The 20,263-nt window shown below is 35.6% G+C and overlaps 1 protein-coding gene across 2 annotated transcripts in view; it reads left to right on the plus strand.

Annotated features, from left to right (window-relative positions):
- Positions 1-708: 708 nt before the first annotated feature.
- The window catches only part of pkaap (A-kinase anchoring protein pkaap), a 77,158-nt gene continuing 57,603 nt past the window's right edge, over positions 709-20,263 (plus strand). The window contains exons 1-3 of one of the 2 annotated variants that reach the window (XM_069833162.1): positions 709-1,028; positions 12,306-12,479; positions 16,169-17,147. In XM_069833162.1, coding sequence (XP_069689263.1) covers positions 1,004-1,028; positions 12,306-12,479; positions 16,169-17,147 — 1,178 coding nt within the window. In that variant the 5' untranslated portion in view covers positions 709-1,003. The remainder of the gene's footprint in view (positions 1,029-12,305; positions 12,480-16,168; positions 17,148-20,263) is intronic. The other variant, XM_069833163.1, reaches the window with a different exon arrangement.

The raw sequence follows: 20,263 nt of genomic DNA on the forward strand, positions 1-20,263 counted from the left end.
ACAAGACGTGACGTGACAACGTCGCATTTTCATTTTATTATCGGTGCATGCAATAAAGACCTACAAATCTTAAAAGGAATGCCGCTGCCTAATAATTAAACGAGGCTACTATACCTGTAGTTATGACTCTTTTGGGGAACTTACTTCGCTCTTCCGTATATATTATGATAAAATAATTGAGGGCATTATTATTTCTTGAAATTAATAACGGTACAGTAACAGTTAATATTAATATATTGCAAAATGCAAATATTGTGAGGGACTGAGATGAAGAGCTCATTAAAATGGAATTAGAATTCAAATGCAAATGTAAATGATGGTGCAATGAATGTAATCTATCATTGAAAGGGCCAAAAACATAATTTATTGTGTTTCAGTTTTTACGTTTTGTCTAATAATTTAAGAAATTCAAAATTATTTATTTATTGTTTTTATATAATTGGCTATGTAATTCAAAACTACGGTATTTGTTTATTTATTATCTGATTATCCAAACAGTCTATCACGAGTTTGGCCATAGATTTGTACTTTTTACGCACACGTCCTATTACCACATACTTTTAAAACATTTTATGTCTTTAAAATACTACAAGTCCATGTAACGTATGATGAGCTGAATTGTTACAATGAAACCATTTGTCCAATCCAATGAGTCGTAACTATATTTATTATTGCTGGTATTATCGATTACTCGAAGTCCTGATTGTCGAAAAAGTAATAACACAACTATTCGATATATCGTGAGGATATGGGAGTCGTCACATTTTGTCGGCTATATCAATTAAAGTCGTTGTAATATAGGCTATGGTGTATTTTTAATAAATTGTTGTAACAGTAATACAGCAAAATAAAATTATAAAATATAATTTCTGTGAAATGCATACATCGTATATAGAGGGCGCTATTTATATTTTTGATGAGTTATTGCAGAATTTATCCGACGGCCGGATGTGAAATCGGAGATGTCCTTGTGACTGTCAATGTCATATTAATAAAATGAAAAATGCTTCAATTTTGGAAGAAATCTGGTTAGTTAAATTTTGCACATTTGTATAATGTAGTTCCTCTTGATATATTAATTTTAGAACTCTCGTATTTGTGCAAAATAATTAAATTACAACGAGTGTTCATTCATAACCTTACTTTTATTGATAAAAGTTTATAGAATAGAAAACTACTAGAATTCACGTAATTCGGAGTAATGACATACCTATATTTTAAGAGTAATATTTCAAGAATTTTATTTCATTCAAGTACTTATCATGTACCGGTAATATGTTCAGTTATATACTCACTCTTTTAAAATGTCATTTGGTTATGACATTAACAAAATAAGTTCTTCCGTGTTATAGTTTTATTTACAGTATGTTTGTGCGAAAGGTAAGTGCACAGCGTCTCAAAATGGTGAACTTTATGCGATAACGAACTTTGTATTACTTTCGTCATTTTTTAATGTATGACTTGAAATAATTAGCTAGGTACAGTATGTTGAAACGTATTACATTTTGTGAATGTGTAAAATTTTAAACTATTCTTAAACATATTACTTCTTCTCTGCAGTGGTTAGAATTGTGTAACATGTAAACGAAATTAAGAACATTGAATTAATGTACATATACATATATAAACTTAATATTCCAGAAAATAGGCCATGACTTCATATTTTATACCTGTATCAGTGTACTTGATGCTGAATGAATAATTTACGTTTCAACATAAAATAACTGTTGCATTTTTGTGTAAAACTTATCAGGCAAGAAATTGAACAGTTCTAGATACATACATCCACAAGTTGTAAATAAATCTAATAATTTTATTATGTGTGTATTGTATTTTCTACAGTATTATGATAGCTATAAAGAATTAGGCCTAGATGTTTTTCCTGAGGTTATATACATTTACTTGTAATTATATTTTGTACTTGACAGTCCTGGGCTCATTATGTTTGTATTTCTGAAGGTTACTTATTCTGTTTCATTATTAATTTATATTTACAAATTAGACCTAACGTGTAGGCCTAACACTTCATATTAGTAGTCTACCACTTGATTTGAAAAGCTTATTGAGCATATCATGATTTTATGGTTACTCTCAACATCTAATATTAAATCATTACATTAAGTTAGATACAAAATATTTTACCTACTCCGTTTAAAGCTTTTCAGAAATTGATTAGGCTGTATAAAACATCTTAATTCAAGGTACTTAGGCCTATTCTATTTTACTGTATATTACAGGGAACACTTCAGTGTGCACCCAGTTCAGTAGATTTCTAGATTTGTAATTTTGTTGTAATAGTACAAAATATAAGCATTAATTTATTTTATAGGTCTACATCTAATGTATTTAACATTTTCACATTAATACATCAGTAGCTGTAGGTATTTTGCTAGTAATGTATACAGATGCTAGTTAACTAGATGTAAGTTAAGTTTTTAATTCACTTTCTTTTAGCCAGGTGTCAGTTATAGGGATCTTGCTCCAGGATGAATTAATTCTTTACAGACAATTTTTAAAACATGTTTCATGATCATAATACATTGCTCACTTGTACTGACATAACTAAACTGTATCAGTTTTAGTGTTTATGTATAGTTGAAACAGTTGCGATAAACTTGAAACCGTAGATATAAGTTACTGTCGCTGTCAAAACATTAAAAAATATATAATTTAAATATGAAAGAAGACGAAATTTAATTGAATGGGGTATTGTAAAAAGGACCTGAGAGTCATTTAACTTTAATTTTCAGGTAATTGAAGAAAACTGTTTCTTTTACTTTACTATTTACAGAAGATATTAAATATTATTGTGGTAATATATAAACCTTGAAACAGTTTGTTTGCATTTAAATGGTCGATTTGTGCTGGACCCCGGACTCATTTCACCGGCATTATCACCTTCATCTCATTCAGACGCTAAATAACCTAAGCTGTTGATAAAGCGTCGTAAAATAACCTACTTAAAAAAAAAAGGTCGATTTTTATAAACGTAGTGATATTCGATTCCTTGAATACAAGTTTGTAGGCCTATAGTTCATGATTATGACGAGCTCTTCATTCACTATTCACTTTGATTGGTCCAGAGATGGCTTTTACTACTTTCCTTTTAAAAATATTTAGTATATTTATATATTGTTTACTTAGAGATGAATATATTATTACTCGACCGAGGCCAGTGGAGTCCTGCAGCACCACTTGTACTGCTCTTGCATTCGTATAGCATCATCACTATAATTCACATTACGACCGCGGCTCCACTTGCCTCAGTCGATTAATACATTACTCAAAAATACTTCGATGGCCAGAATCTAAAATTATCTAGGCCTAATTTCATATTTTATTTTAAGTACTTTCTCTTGACGGAGTTTATGTTGAGTTTCAAGTGAAACTGTCGATTTTTTGTAGAATATCTAGTCCTCCAGCTTGAGTAGTCAAAGGTATATTCACTAGCCACCATGGTCATCTCCTTGGATTACCAATGCTAGATATATCCCTTAAAGCAGGAGTTAGATGATAGCAGCCTATCGACTGATTGACATGGATAAGTGAAAGAAAGGGTCTTTGTCGTTCAGGCCACACCCTAATTCAGAATGCTTTGTTTAGATGGTACACAATAAAATTATTAATTTAGTCCTGTAGGAATGATGTAACTTTATTAACGCCTGTCCTTTGTGATAGCTGTATATGAGAAACCAGTTTTAAATTAAAAATACAAAATATTTTCCCTATGTGTTGCCTATAATAGAATATGTCTTGAACAGATATTTTGGGCAGATCAATATTTTGCATATACGGTACTCAAATACTAGACACAGCACATTCTTGTTTTGTTTTGATCCTTTGTTCGACTTTGAATTGTGAATAAAACTTTTAAAATATCTTGCATGGATGCCAACTTAGCAGCAGCAACCCTATTGGATGTATTGAATTCAGATGAGAACTCTGCATCTTTATTTTCTTCCCTTCATAGAAACAACAAGTGTCAATGAGGGATCTCCTGAATCATATCATATACTGAAGTTTTCAGAAGTGTTTTGCAATGTAGACAACATGAAGTGTAAAAAGATACCAAAGTCTCCGAAGTGACTTCTTACACTCAATCTAGAAAACCATCAATGTACGTATATTTCACTGTGATCGAAAAGCTGACAGACGCCACTTTTATCACTAACATATGGAGTTATCCTCAGTAAATATAAAAATGAATTTAACTCCACATAATCAGTTTGATGACTTACTTAGATTCCTTTTTACAATCTCCAATTCAATTTAAATAACAAAATATTTTTAAAAATATTCAAAATATTCAAAATATTGACTGTTTTCTGTAAGTTGAAAGTACACGTAGTTGATAGTTTCCTTTCTTTTATTCACTTCAGACCTTATTACTGTTTACTGTTATTGACAGTTCTGTTTCGCATGCAATTTATAATCGTGTCATAATTTCTACATCATATTGAATGCATTGTGTTGTCGTGTTGATCATTTATAAATTCTCAAAAATCTCTACAGTAACTTACATTAACATTTAATACAGCCTAACATTCTGTCATTGGAAGACTGAATTCTTCCCTGAGGTGTCCCACATGAGAAATGGAATTAAACTCTGCAGACGTTTGAGATGAGCAGGGCATGTAGCAAATCCAGAAATGAATATAGAGTGTTAGTTGGGAGACTTAAGGGAAAAAGACACCTTTGGGGAGACCGAGACGTAGATGGGAGGGTAATATTAAAATGGATTTGAGGGAGGTGGGATATGATAGAGAATGGATTAATCTTGCACAGGATAGGGACCGATGGTAGGCTTTTGTGAGGGTGGCAATGAACCTACGGGTTCCTTAAAAGCCATTTGTAAGTAAGTTGTAAGATTATTAAGATCCCAGGAAGGTCTTAGACCTTGTTAACAATGTGTGAAGATGTTAAAAACTAACCAGTCAAGAAAGGGTGTGTACTTAATAACCCTGAAAAAATTAATTTTTAGTATACATTTTTTGGTCCTACAGTTGTCTGAACTAAGTATCGTGAAGTGATATAGAGTGGCTTCTTCTTGTGTCACAGAACTGAAATAATTTTACATAATAAACATTTTAGACTGGCTTCCGTACCTAAGTTTGCTGTACATTGATGTGATGCAACTGTTTGAATTTTACAGTAATTAATTTTTGGATTGACGATTGAAACATGTGAGATGAATTTAACATTATTTTTACTTAGTTTTCAGGAGTATAATATGCTACAATTTTTTTACATAAATATCTATATGGGAAGATTGTATTTAGTATCTTTCTAGATCCTTAAATATTTGCTTTTGCTAGAACTATGTCCTGTTTAAAAGGAACAATTAACAAACCTGTTTTAGATCTTATAGGTACTACAGAAAAGGAATACAAAAGGAAATACTTAAAAATAACGAAAACAAATAAACTAAGGACTATCTCAGATACCTCAGCGAAAACTGGCAAAACAGGAATAGGATACAAAATATGTACTAATATAAGGAAAAAATACAGAAAATCAAACGAGATTCACATATCAGGTCTACTTTGTAAATATAAATTAATAATGAAATAGAATGAACATAGAAATACAATAATAGTAGGCTCAGGCCTACTAAGTGCGAAATGAAATTACAAATATAGGCCTATGCCTAAAGTCTCAGGAAAAAAATGTAATTATTAATATCATGTTACTGTAGAAAACTTACAATACATAATAAAATTACTGGGTTTATTTATAATAATTCATGCTAGAGTTGCCATCTTTCAAGGAATGCTGGACTGGACAATCCTCTCATTCACGAGGACTGAGGGACAAACCAATGTTTGTTAATTCAGTCTACTTTATATCATCTCACAAGTGAAAACAGTCAATGTAACATTTTCAATATTTCCCATCTAAACATGGAAGTAATTTTAAAATAAAATGACAATATTAATAATTTAAGCCAAAATCATGCCCTTTATGACCTATCCTGTACAACATCTACTTTGTCAACTGCTGTGGAGCAACAGATAGCATGTCTGACTGTGAAATGAGTTGGCCTTAGTTCAAATTCTAGTTGAGACAAGTTACCTTGTTGAGATGTTTCCAGAGTTTTTTCTCAGTCTGTTAAGAGTTTGCTATGGGTAACTGAGTTTGTACTGGGTAACTTTCGGCGCTGTACTCTAGACTCATTTCGCTGGCATTATCACCTTAATTTCACTTAATCGCCAGATAACCATCACAGCTGATGAAGCATCATAAAGAAACTTTCTACTTGGAGGATTTAATGAAGCACTTCACTGTTTTCAGAACATGGGAGGGGTAATCGTAGGAGGAAGAAGAATAAAGTGCATAAGATTTGCTGATGATATGTTGTTAGCAGAAAACGAGATGTTACTACGGAATATGCTATTAGAGCTAAATGAGAGCTGTGAGTAATATGGGATGAAGATAAATGCAAACAAGATGCACAAGGCAGTGGAACAAGTAAACAGGTTCAAATACTTGGGGTGTAGTTTACTATAAGTAGCAACCTGAGCTGCTGCCGGGAAATCAGGAGGAGGAGGACAGCAATGGAAAAGGAAGCTTTTAGTAGAGAAAGTACTATTTCTGCGTACATTTGAAAAAAGAAACTGAGGTGGAGACCAGTCAAGTGCTTTGTGTGGAGTGTAACATTGTATGAGACAGAAACATGGACTTTACGACAAAGTGAAGAAAAACGACTAGAAGTATTTGAAACATAAGTATGGAGAAGAATGGGACATGTGAAATGGACAGACAAAATAAGAAATGAAGTTGTTGTAGAAAGAGTGGGTGAAAGAAGAATGATGCTGAAACTGATCAGAAAGATAAAAAAAATTGGTTGGGTCACTGGCTGAGAAGAAACTGCCTTCTGAAGGATGCACTGGAAGAAATGGTGAATGGGAGAAGATTCTGGGCAGAATCAATCAATCTTCATAATGTATCCAGCTGTTTGCTGACAACATAAAGTCCACTATAATCCACTGTAGTGTATTCAGTTGTTTTTTCACGAGAAATGAGGGGTATTTTGATTGGTGTTCATTATAGATGCCTGTTGCTAGTAGCCAGAGTTGGGGCAGAAGAAGATATCAGATGATAGATGACATTAAGATATATGAATCATATGCAGAGACTAAGAGGGAGGTTAAAAATAGAAAAGATTGGAGAATGCTGGGTTTGCAGTGAAGGACCTTGGCCAGAAAACTACGAATAAATGAATTAATAGTGATGTTAGACAAGGATACCATATATATCAGTTTTAACTTGTATATTGATAACATTACCTGCAAATGGAAAAGAGAGCTGAATTATCAAATTTTACAATAACACATACTAGGGAAGATCGGAAAGTAACGCATAATAATTTCTTTACGGTATACTGTTTTTGTTAGGACGTTCAAAGTTGGCAGCTAGTTAGTTTGAATCTTGCGCTACAGACAGCAATGGCTCGATTAGGTGTCACCCTGGTGGAACGAGCGGTGACTACTGAGTAAAGATGGAACGTGTCCTAGCATCGTCTACTTGTGAAGAGCAGCGAGGTGTAGTCCGTTTTCTTCTAAGCAAAACAAAAAAGTCCGAGTGAAATCCACAGGGAAAAGCTGGAGATGTATGGTGCTGATTGTCTGAACTGTAGCAACATGTCCAGGTGGTTCAGGTTCTTCGAAGAGGGCCGAGTAAATCTTACTGATGAAGCACGTTCCAGCCGACTGGTGACTGCTGCAACACCACCCAATATCAGAGGCATTGAGGCGGCAGTCACCCACCCTACAGTTCAGACCTCACACCGTCTGAGTTGCACCTCTTCGGACCAATGAAAAAATTCCTAGGAGGCCAACACTTTTGTTCGGATGAAGAAGTGAAATAAGTCATGCATAGGTGGTTATATGCGCAGAAAACGGAATTTTATGAATGAGGCGTACTAAATCTGGTGTCACGATGGGGGAAATATGTCGAGAGACTTAGTTCCTGTGTTGAAAAATAGGTAAAACCTGTAGCTTTTTTCTGCATTATTTCGTTTTGTATACTTATTGCTTACAAAAGGTTCATTGCTGCCTTCACATAAGCCCGCTATCGGTCCCTATCCTGTGCAAGATTAATCCACTCTCTATCACCATATCCGACCTCACTCAAATCCATTTTAATTTTATTCTCCAATCTATGTCTCGGCCTCCCCAAAGGTCTTTTTCCCTCCGGTCTCCCAACTAACACTCCATATGCATTTCTGGATTTGCCCATACGTGCTACATGCCCTGCCCATCTCAAACGTCTGGATTTAATGTTCCTAATTATGTCAGGTGAAGAATACAATATGTGCAGTTCTGCGTTGTGTAACTTTATCCATTCTTCTGTAACTTCATCCCTCTTTGCCCCAAATATTTTCCTAAGAACTTTATTCTCAAACACTCTTAATCTCTGTTTCTCTCTCAAAGTGTGAGTCCAAGTTTCACAACCATATAGAACAACCGATAATAAATATAAAATAAATTCTAACTTTCAGGTTTTTTAAATACGTTGCCACAAAAGGTTGTTGTCCATTACTTTTCGATCCTTCCTCATACTAACCACAATTTTCTTTGCTGACAACCAGGCATTTCTTGCTTTTTCTGAAATAAAAATCTCACAGATCTTCACAGTAGCTGTATAAAAAGTCTCTTGCAGTATAAGTGATACTTCGATTGCCGAAATAAAGGTTTATAGCATTTTGTGAAAATTTCATTTCCTGTTCCTGCATTGCCGTATGGCTGAGTGTTGTACCTCAGCAAAGGACCAATAACAGAAAGTTGGAGGAGAAATGAAATTTCAATGCTTGATTGCAGGTTAAAATACTGGACCAGAAAAGAAATGAAGACTTTCGACGCAAATTAAAAATCTTTGACATACAGAGCATCCCATTCAGCTTCCCAACCTAGGAAGTACTAATCTGTGTTACAGGAGTTATTGAAAGTGATATCCATCACACATTCCCAACATCTTTTGATAACATTTTCATTCACATGCAGAAGTTCTCCTTTCGTAATTCTTCTAATTTATGTTGTAATACTTAATGTCTATAATGTGGTGTTAATTATGTAGACTGTTTTTTAGGGTTCCCCACAAATAATAGTCGCACATAAGGTCTGGGCCATAATCCTGTATAAATGATCATGTCATCAAAAACTTTTCTCAGTCCCAAGGAATCCCAGGTAGTGTGTACTGTATAGATAAACTTTTAATAATGTTTTATGGGAAATATTTTGATTCTGAAATAAGTCATCAACCTACAGTATAGAAACACTCGAATTCTTCTCATCAGAAAAGATCTACATCAGTTCTTGTGCTAAAATCATACTGATTCTCTTCTTTGACGCAAGAGGGATTATTTTGCAGCACTGGATGCGCCAGACAAAATGGTAGTGGGAAATACAGTAGTATGCTACCCTTCTTGGAAGAGACCTGAAGATCACGACGGCAAAGAAAATACTGAATTTTTCCGAAAAATTTATTTTTGTTTCAAGACTACGCATTGACATGTACAGTTGTGATAACAGAGCATTCACTCATATCAGTGGAAAATTATCTGAACATCTTCCATTTACATAGTTAAGATCTCACACCTTTAGAATTTTTTGACAAGATGTGAAAATTGCCTCCATTATTATGTTAAAGCTGGCGAAAATTAATGTGAAATGTGTTCTAGAAATGAAAAGGGCATTGTAAAAAGTGTATTATTGCTTCTTAATAAATCTAACTCGAAGAAAAAAGGATACCACGCCAAAACCTGTTGCTCATTTTGAGAAAAATGAGTTCACAAAATTTTAAAATGGCCCTTATATCCAACTTGAAGTTCTAAAGAGCAATATCTGACAGAAAACCACCATCACTCAAGGTTGGCATTAGTTGTTGATGGTAATTGTATTCTTTTTTTCCTAGGATTACTATACAGGGTGTTTCAAAAATACAGGGCATAATTTCAGGTATGTATTTCCCACATGTAGACAATCAAAATAGTTCATTACATGTGTCCGGAAATGCTTCATTTCCGAGTTATGGCCTTCACAACATTGAAATTCACTGGAACGTTTTTCTTTCCGCAGGTCGTTGTCATTACAGAAGATGTTCAAAATGTCCACCTCCTGCTTGAATACAGATCTCACATCGATGTCTCATTGACCTGCGAACACGATCCCAAACTCCAGGAGTATTGTGTATGTCCTCAGAACATGCCACAATTCGATTCCGAAGGGATTGCAAATCAGACACCGGAGATGAATAAACCAATGATTTTAAATGGTCCCACAAGTAGAAATCGAGAGGGTTCAGATCAGGTGAGCGTGGAGGCCAAGCAATTGGGCCACCTCTACCTATCTATCGATCAGGAAACCTTCGATCCAAGTACCGGCGAGCCGTACAACTGAAGTGTGCAGGAGCGCCATCATGCAAGAAGTGAATGTGTTGACGATTGATCAGTGGAGTGTCTTCTAAAACATGAGATATGGTGTTTTCCAGGAAGTTTGTGTGCGCCTGCCCCATAAGTCTGTTTACAAGTACATGGGGTCCAACTAATCGATCACCAATGATACCAGCCCACATGTTGAGGGAGAACCGCACCTGGTGATGAGATGGAACAGTTGCACGTGGGTTTTCATACGCCCATACATGCTGATTGTGGAAATTTGTTATGCCATCTCGTGTGAACTGTGCTTCATCTGTAAATAATATTAAGGCAGGAAAGTTCGGATTTACACCATACTGCTGCAAGAACCACTGACAGAACCTAACTCATGCAGGGTAATCTGCTGGTGACAGGGCCTGTATACGTTGCAAATGATAAGGATACAATTGATACTCTTTCAACAGTCTCCAGACAGTCGTATGAGGAACATTGACTTGCAACGCTACCCTTCGTGTGCTGATAGAAGGAGTCATGTTCACAGCCTCCAGAATCTCCTCCTGTACTTCTGGAGTTGTAGATCTTGGTCGTCCCCTTCACAAACCAGGAGAGTTAAATTTTCCATACTCGCACAGACGGTAATGGAGATGTACAAATGTCTTCCGATCTGGACATTGTCGCTGTGGGTACCTTTCCTGGTACAAACGACGAGCCAGGGCAGCGTTGCCATCCGCCTTACCGTACATGAAGTGTATCTCTGCCAGCTCTTGATTTGAATACATGTTGCACAGTCTAACGCCTACACAACACTGAATGTAACCTTCGCCTCGGAATGAACTGTCAGAGTGCCCTCTTAATGTCTCCTTTGACGGCAACGACCTGCGGAAAGAAAAACGTTCCGGTGAATTTAAATGTTGTGAAGGCCATAACTCGGAAATAAAGCATTTCCGGACACATGTTGTATGAACTATTTTGATTGTCTACATGTGGGAAATACATACCTGAAATTATGCCCCGTATTTTTTAAACACTCTGTATGCTGTACAGAATTCACTCTAAATCTGTAACTCATATTTCAGGTTTTTTCGATCTGATACCTACTTTGATGAACATGTGGTGGAATTATTTTATGCTGCACATTCAGCATGGTTACCTTAAACAAAACGGCTGTTACCAGTAGGATTTGAATGCAGGAATTTTGGATGTAATTGCAATATCAAATTCACAAGTTCGTCAGTTGGAATTGCATGGAAGTACGAATTTTAATTTTAGTGTTACTATTTTTGTATTATGTATGAAATTTACTTTGTACCAACTTGTATGTTAATTTTATCCATTTCACTCAAATATTAGTATTCAGAATTTTATTCTCATTAAGTTACTGTGGTTTAAAGCTGTGTTAATTGTATTGTAAAATGGTGAAATATAAAGTCTAGTTAAAATTCGTTCAATTACAGCCATATTGTTGCGCACAAAAGTAAAATAAGCAGGTAAACATGTCGAACTTGCAAAACATACAGAATGGATGCACTTCATATAATAGAAATGAGTTAAAATTAGTAGGTAATTTATGTAGTGCACTTACAAATATAAATAAATATCGGTATGTAAATGTACACATAAAGTTGTTTTAAGGTTAAAATATCTCAAATCATAGTAATTGTACCATCCTTTAGTATCCAGTAAATATTTATTTTCATTTTATAGTAATGATCTCTCTTTTATAGCTTAATTTCTGTTATTAAACGACTCTTAAATTATAGAGATTATTCATACACAGTGAGATGATAATATGGTAATAATGGAGCAGTGGTAGAACGAGAATGGCAGGAGAAACAGAAGTAGCTGGAGCATCTCTGTCGTATTTTTCGTCACAAATCTTACAAAATGTCATTTGTTTCATATATCTGATGTACCTCTTTTATACACACAGGAAGAGAGAAAGGAAGAAACTCCCCATCTCCGACTTCACCTGCAAAATCACCAAAATTCCAGACTGCCCTGCCATTGTCAAATGGTGATGTACCTTCAGCTTCAAATGATGGATTTGGAACTGGCCCATTTGGACCTCTTTCGGGCTTCCAAGATGATGAATTCTGCATTGCAGGTATGTAAGCTTATGAGTTTTTAATTATCTTGAATAAATTATACTTATTTGATCACAGTTAATTAGTTATACAATTAGTAATTAGTTTATTTTCATTCTAACTTATATTTAATTCATTATTTTACATTTTTTGTCAAACTATTTTATATACATTACAGTTTTTTAATATCCAATGTTCTGTTTTCCATATGATAGATTTTTAGAACACTAATACTGAGAGTCAAGGGTTTCCATGGTAATATTCCTTTCCCTCTCTTTGTGGCCAGTAAAATGCTACCATTCCCTCTTTCCTTCACTACAATCTATAGATGCTTTCAAACGTCACAAGTCAGTTACCGGTATTTTAATTTCACTAATTAAACCTCCCCTTAAACTGGTCATACTGTTAGATATTCACACCAGATAGACAAATAAGTACAGAAAAAAAAGTAGCAGCTTAACACTAACTGCAATATTGCGAAATTAAGGTTTGAATAAAGATTATCAAAAAATTGAGTAGCCTTCGGCTCTGAGTGTATAGTGTTCATTCATCTGGCAAAACATGTTATGTGCATAAGCTAATCTCGTATGTCAAATGACAGGGTAGGCATTCACAGAGGATATCAGCTCCAAGTATACGTACTGTTGTTTCTTAATGTAACATTTAAAGTAAGTTTTCACATCCTTAAAGCTAGTATGGACAACTGTATTTCATTTCATTTTTTTTTCTTTACTGGTAGGCTGATTTGTCTATATGCTGTGGAAATCAGTGTGTGCAATTTGAGAGATGTTTGGACAGCAGCTCATTAACAGTTCCCTTATTAGACAAAAGTGTCATAATATTAAAAGTACGGTGATAAAAGAGAATTTTAACTGATGAAATGGTCACTCCTTCATAGCTCTAGTTTTGCAAGTTATTTACATTCCTATGCGAATTAATGAGAACAAAGTATTTTTTCTTGATTTTCCAAATAGTTGGCAACATTGTGCTACAACATTGCTTATTCTGTGATCCCGCTCTTACTCTGCATTGTTCAATGAATAGAACTCCTAGGAAGCATAGTGTGATTCTGGTATTATAGCAAAATAGTAAAATACTTCTTTGACAAAAAGAGAGATAGTTACAAAATTCTGTGTTAGCCACTGTAAATAGAATTATTCAGCAGCAGAAGCAGACTGGCTGCATTACACACACGTGCGTATGCGCGTGCACACACACACACACGCACAAATGCACGAAAACTGTGTAAAAGTCAGGCTCACTGCTGTAGACTTTGCTTACGAACTGGGGGAAAGGGGAGTGAATGTAGACATATCTGATGTTCGTCATAGTCTTCTAGCAGCTGGAAGGAAGTCCTCAAACCTGTAAAGAACAACTTACACCAGAAATGCGCAGGAAACATCTCTTGTGAGCGCATGTTCATCAGAATTTAACAACACATGACTGGGAAAAAAGTCATTTTCTGATGAGAGTCACTTTGAAGTGCAGGGGCAGAGGGTTGAATATGTGCACCAAGTGAAGAATGAGTCTGCAACTTCATCACATGCAACAGACACTCCATGAAGATGAAGCATTCTAGCCCCTTTTCTCTATTTAATTTACACTCATAGTATACCAACACCTGAATCAGATTTTCTGACTGTAGCTCAGTTCGCTGATGATATTGCTGTCCTTAGCAAAGAAGATACTGATGAACAAGTGACAACCAATTTCAAAACTTTCTACAAGAAATTGAAATATGGAACAAAAAATGGAGAACAGCCATGAACATGAATAAGTCATCAACAGTAACATTCACATAGGATACCTCAAAAAAGAAAAAAACAGTTCCATTATACCTCAAATGTTCACCAGTACCACAGCATGAAGAAGTACGATATCTTGGACTCATCCTAGACAGCCGCTTGACCTGGAATAAACTCCTCATTCATACCCTTCAGAGATTGATATGGACTTCATCGATTGAAAGCAATACTTTCCAGGTCTTGTCTTTCCCTTTCCAACAAAAGATTAATATATGTAATGCTTCTTAAACCTATTTGACTCTTTGGATGTTCATTATGGGGATCGACTTCTATAAGCCAAATCAAGCGTATTCAAGCATTCCAAAATCGGGCGCTAAGGATAATCACTGGAGCACCATGATACATGAGAAATGAAACACTTCATTCAGATCTACATATAGTCAAAGTAGAGATTGTAATTCATTCTTCCTACACACGGTTATATGCAACATTGCCAACACATTCTAACAGCTTAATCACCCAGATTCCTCAGAACCTGCCCTCTGCACGATCTGATCATTGCCTCAAGAGGAAAAGACACACTGATTTATTGATGCTTTGAGGAATGCTAATGTACGCCACCCTCTCCACAAGTCTCTATTATTGTGATGTTAATTATTTAAGCAAAATTGAAGTACCAATGTACAAAAATTGTCAAATAAAGAAAAAAAAAACATTTAACATTGAGGAATTTTGTTGGTAGTTGTACTTTCCTGATAGATTGAGCAGAGTGGTATCTTGACGATAGACGAGAAATTCTCTCTTCCAAAACAGCTGTTAATCACATACTTATTTTAATTTTAATCAGACCTAGGAAATTTAAAACCAGGTTAAAAGTTTGTATTTTAAGTAGGATTTCATTATCTCCAGTAGAACGAGTTGCTGTAACTAATGTAGGCTACATACAGTACAGATTATAACATTGTTATTAGTAACCCAGGCTGATGTTTACTTTATTGTTATACTTTTTGGCATTTCTCGGTAAATCAGTTAATGGAAACAACCATATCATAGTGACAGAGCAATAGTTAATTAGCTGCCTATATTCAATAGAGTATAGCTTATATAACCAACATCCAGAATCTCGTTGGGATGGTGAGGCTGCATTGTGAAATGTAGTGGAGATACATTCTGTGATTAGGACATTTGTTCATTTGAGGGGAATACAGCTATGTGTGAAAGTTTTAAATTAGAAATTTCCGTGTTGGTTTTTTATTTTCATAATCGTGTTCAATATTTCATTGCCATGCATAGTATGGCATACTAGGCTATATTATTGGAAGTCTCAACCAAACAATGGATTCAATTCTGTAGGAATATAAGGCCATGCAAAGAATTGCATATTATGTAGATGTTCCATTCAACTGTGTAAGTTCTAATGTAGACAAGGCAATATCATAATCGTGTGTGGGGCACATTACACATATATGTGCTTGGTTTTGTAACTAGTCGTAGTTAATATACTTGACAAAAATGAAGTAGTAAATAATATCATTGTCATCATGGGCCACCGGCATGGCTCAGTCAGTTAAGGTGCTTGTCTGCCGGTCTGAAGTTGCGTTAGGAAGTGGGTTTGATCCCTGCTTGGGCTGATTACCTGGTTGGGTTTTTTCCGAGGTTTTCCCAACCGTAAGATGAATGCCAGGTAATCTGTGGCGAATTCTCAGCCTCATCTCGCCAAATACTATCTTGCTATCACCAATCTCATCGACGCTAAAAACCTAGTAGTTGATACAGCGTCGTTAAATAACCAACTAAAAATTATCATCATCATCATCATCGTCGTCGTATTTAAAACATTATCTTTACAGAAACTTTTATCAATGCAATATGCAGACGTTTGAAGTTCTGTGACATATAAAAATAAGTTTTCTACTGTAGACACCTCATATAAAAATAAACTAATTGTGTATCTTTGTTACAAGCAGGTAGTTCCGAGCAGAAAAAATGCGTGGCTCATCATTCACGCCTGTCGAAGACACTTGCAGAGGTTCTTGCTGATAAAGGAGCTCTGGGATATTTCATCCAATACCTGGAGGCTAGAGATGGATTTCCACTTATTAAATTTTGGCTAGATGTGGAGAGCTTTCGAGCAGCTGCTTGTGCAAGAGATCGTGGAGATTGCACAAGCAGAAGAGTTGAGATGAAACTGTGTCCAGCCCGCTGTGAACATGACAAAATTTCTCTCAGCACAGACTGTGATTCCAATATGGGAGATTCTGGAAGTGTGTTCGAGTCTCCACTACATTCTAGTGGGAGTACAAATGATATTAGTGTTAGGAATACGTGTTTAGAAATTACAGATGGAGAAACTACTAAGAATAATTTATCAATTTCTCCATCACCAAATATTAGTTTAACTCTCAATGAATGTCCGGGAAATCTTCCACCATCTCCATTACCAAATAGTAGGCTTCATTCTAGTTGTGATGTAAAGCAGGACTTACATTATGGTGATCCTAGTAGCAATATACTTGTGAACCATAGGCCTAGTAATTTCATTGAACATAAGACTGATTCCTGCAGTTCAGAGAGTGCAATGACGTCTGAGTGTTGTAAGAGGCTGGTAGGTGTTTCGAAAGACGAATTGGACAGTGCTTTAAGTGGTGGCTGTGGTGAAGTTGCAGCAAGTGATGAGTCGTTTGAACGTGTGTCTGTAGCATCTAGCAAAGATGGAACTACGAAATCTTACTCAGTTGCGAGCAGTCAGTTAATACAAGCCACTGTAGATGATGCGTTAAAAATTTTTAATAAATATATATCTCATGAGGCCACACACCCTGTCAAGGTTCCAGACAGTGCAAGGGATCGTGTTGTGGCAGCCATTTGCAATGATGCTGGAATGGTGGATTCTGACTGCTTCACAGAGTTGCAAGAATACGTATTCCAGACTATGGAGAAAGAGTAAGTACATTACACGCAAAGAGCATTAAGAAAGTTTTGCAGTGTTGCTATACTTTTCACACTTTTTAAAAATGATTTCCATTACACTCAGTAGACTTGAAAATTCATTTGGACCAGTCATTGAACCAACTTTCACATTTCCCTCTGGTAGCTTTGCTCACTCCTCATCCCATGTTGCCGGGAACTCCTCATTCACTCCTCTGCCCTTGAGTTCCTTCTTCACCTCTGGGAAGAGCCCAAAATCACATGAAGTAAGATCAGGAGTGTATGGAGGATTATCAAGCACAATCAGTCCTGATTTTGCAAGAAACTCTGATAGATCAGCTATTTGAGCAGGTGCGTTTCTGTGGTACAGTAGCTCTGTATGACCTGAAGCAAGCACACTTCACTGTACCACTTAGCAATCGTGTGTGTTTCGAGTATGGTTTACTCTATGATCTGTAAAATGAAGAACACCGCAATCATCATCCTCTTCACTGACCTGAACTTCCTCCGTCATTGATGCACTCTCATCTTCGAATACCAACACACTGTTTTATGTATTGATTGCAACGTCGTAATAATAATAATAATAATAATAATAATAATAATAATAATAATAATAATAATAATAATAATTAGGGCTAGGATTTTGATGAAATTGCATTTTTTTTCTAGTAAGCCAGAAACATAGCTGCTTTAGTATTTGTAGGCTATGTTATGTGATAAACTAAGTGTTTTAAGGCATATTTGTTAGGGAATTTTTTGCATTTTTTTGCTTGTTTCAACTCCTAAGAGAATTTTTTGTTTTATTCGGTCATTTTTGAGGGATTTTCATTTAATTTTGGCCATAAATCCTCATTATTAATGTAAAATAATGTTTATTTCCTTTGATATTTTCTCTACATATTTTGTCCATAAATATCCATTTAGGCCTATTTTGTGTAATATCTTACTGTAATCGTTTTTCTATACAAATATTCCCATTTTAACTTAGTACACCCCATGTAATGGATCAGTCCAACCACCCCTTCAATATGTTGTTGTTGTTTTCTAATGCCAGGCATTTGACAATAAAGTCATTTAACTTCTTGCACTCCAATATTTTCATAATGAAGTGAAAATGGCAAGTTGTAGCCGATTTAAGTGAACACCATATTTTAACGTTTTGGTGGCTACTTCATCCACACACAACCCCCAGAATGTCTGGAGGACCACACCTACTGTTGGTCGACGGGTCCACTGGACCTAGTTGGGAGATCTTGTTGATCACCAACTTTCCCTCCTTAAGCCACTGGAGGACGATTTTAGTGCCATAGCAGGTCAGCACTAGGAACAGAAAAGTAGGAAGGGTAGGAAGGAAAGTGAAATGAACCCCTAGACCTCGAATGCTCTGATATTGTCGGGGTCGAAGAAAGTAAGAGTTCAGTCAGAGGACTGGATAGGAAAGGGTACAGAGAGAATTAGGTATTGAATAGAGGAAAATTATACCAAATTCGGTCATTAACTCATCAAGCTGACCAGTGCTAATTGATGAGTAGCCCCTCCTTTTAGTTCAGCTTGTAAAATTATGCTTACTAACAGCTGCACCACGGGAAGGTAGGGATGGGACATTGGGTATTTGTCCAGGTTGGTTCCTTAAAGCCTTCAATGGGAAGGATTAATGGCTCTCCCCCCTGTATTCGACAAATACCGTTTTGCAGCCACCCCTTCAATATACGTGCTAGTTCCTGATAAGAGTGGCCTTGTGGTGGACTACATGGAAAATACATCAGGTGAAATAATAAATTAAAGTGTACTACTTAGAAAAAATTATGTAACATTAAATAAAGTTAAATGTTGGTACTAGAATTTAATTTAATTACTAGTCCAAATATTAAGCAGTACAAAACCTCTTTTCCTACTAAGCCAATTATGTAAGATGAATTTTTAGAGCATTTTTAATGGCGTTTTTTAAACATTTTTGGGTCATAAATGCGTTGTTTTAGGACATTTTTTAATGATTTATAAGTCATCAAAATCCTACCCCTAATAATAATAATAATAATAATAATAATAATAATAATACCACGTTTCGTCACCGGGATTAAGATTTTTATGTTCTGTGATGTCTCATTTTCAAATTTCTTCTCCATTTTCGGACACCATTCTACATGACGTGTCTTTCGCTCTTCTGAAAGAGAATGTAACACCCAAAGACTGCAAATCTTCCTCACAATGAGATCAGTTTACAGGATCGTCTGAATAGCTGATGCAATGACTTGTGGCCCACACTGAGGAGAATTCAAACCTTTCAAGGTACATATTGGCTCCATTATTAAGGAAGATAGTGAAATGGGCAGTTTATCTGTTGGATAACTCCTCTCCAGGTTGTGCCTTTTTCTACCTTCCCTGATGATGAAGCTGACATGTAGCTTCGAAACGTTGGATGTCTACATTTATAACACACACCATAAACTAATGTTCTTCATACAGTTACTACATCTGTAAACTAATCACCTGTAGTTAACTCAATCGCTTTGTTTGATGCTGTGGGCGTGCAATATTAACCACACCGAAATATTTTAGTACCGGTAACTTAAGACATCTTCATCACTAAGTACATACTTTGGCATAACCTTTGATAAATTCTGCATCAAAAATCTTGCGTAGTTATTTCTTTACTGCACAATACAAATTAATCTGCAAAGTGAACATTAAATCCAAGTGATGAGAATTTAAATACAAGTCCATTAAGTTAAAAAATATAGATAGCATTACTTGTAGGCTATGTAGGCTACAATAAGTTCTGGTACAGCTTGATTCAGGGATTTTGGCCCCTGCAAAAAGTAAGTAGATAGACTAAGAGCGAGTTACTCATCACTACTAGCGGGCTGGGTCACACAGGTCAGGCCGCGCAGTTGTAACACCTAACACTTCCTTCTTATCATGTCGCAGTACACTCCGTCTTGAAACACAATATTCTTCCACATGTCCCATTACTAACCACTACGTCTGTTGACTAAACAATGTCATGATGACTTATATTTTCTTGACATGAGTGTCCCTCAGTTTTGAGCATAGATATTATTTTCATTCTTCCTCTTCCCCTTCTATGCACATGTGTGATTAAATTTCTTTCTTATGGCAGCTTGCTC

This window comes from Periplaneta americana, chromosome 8 (assembly GCF_040183065.1).
Source record: "Periplaneta americana isolate PAMFEO1 chromosome 8, P.americana_PAMFEO1_priV1, whole genome shotgun sequence".
NCBI classification, from domain to species: Eukaryota; Metazoa; Arthropoda; class Insecta; order Blattodea; family Blattidae; genus Periplaneta; species Periplaneta americana.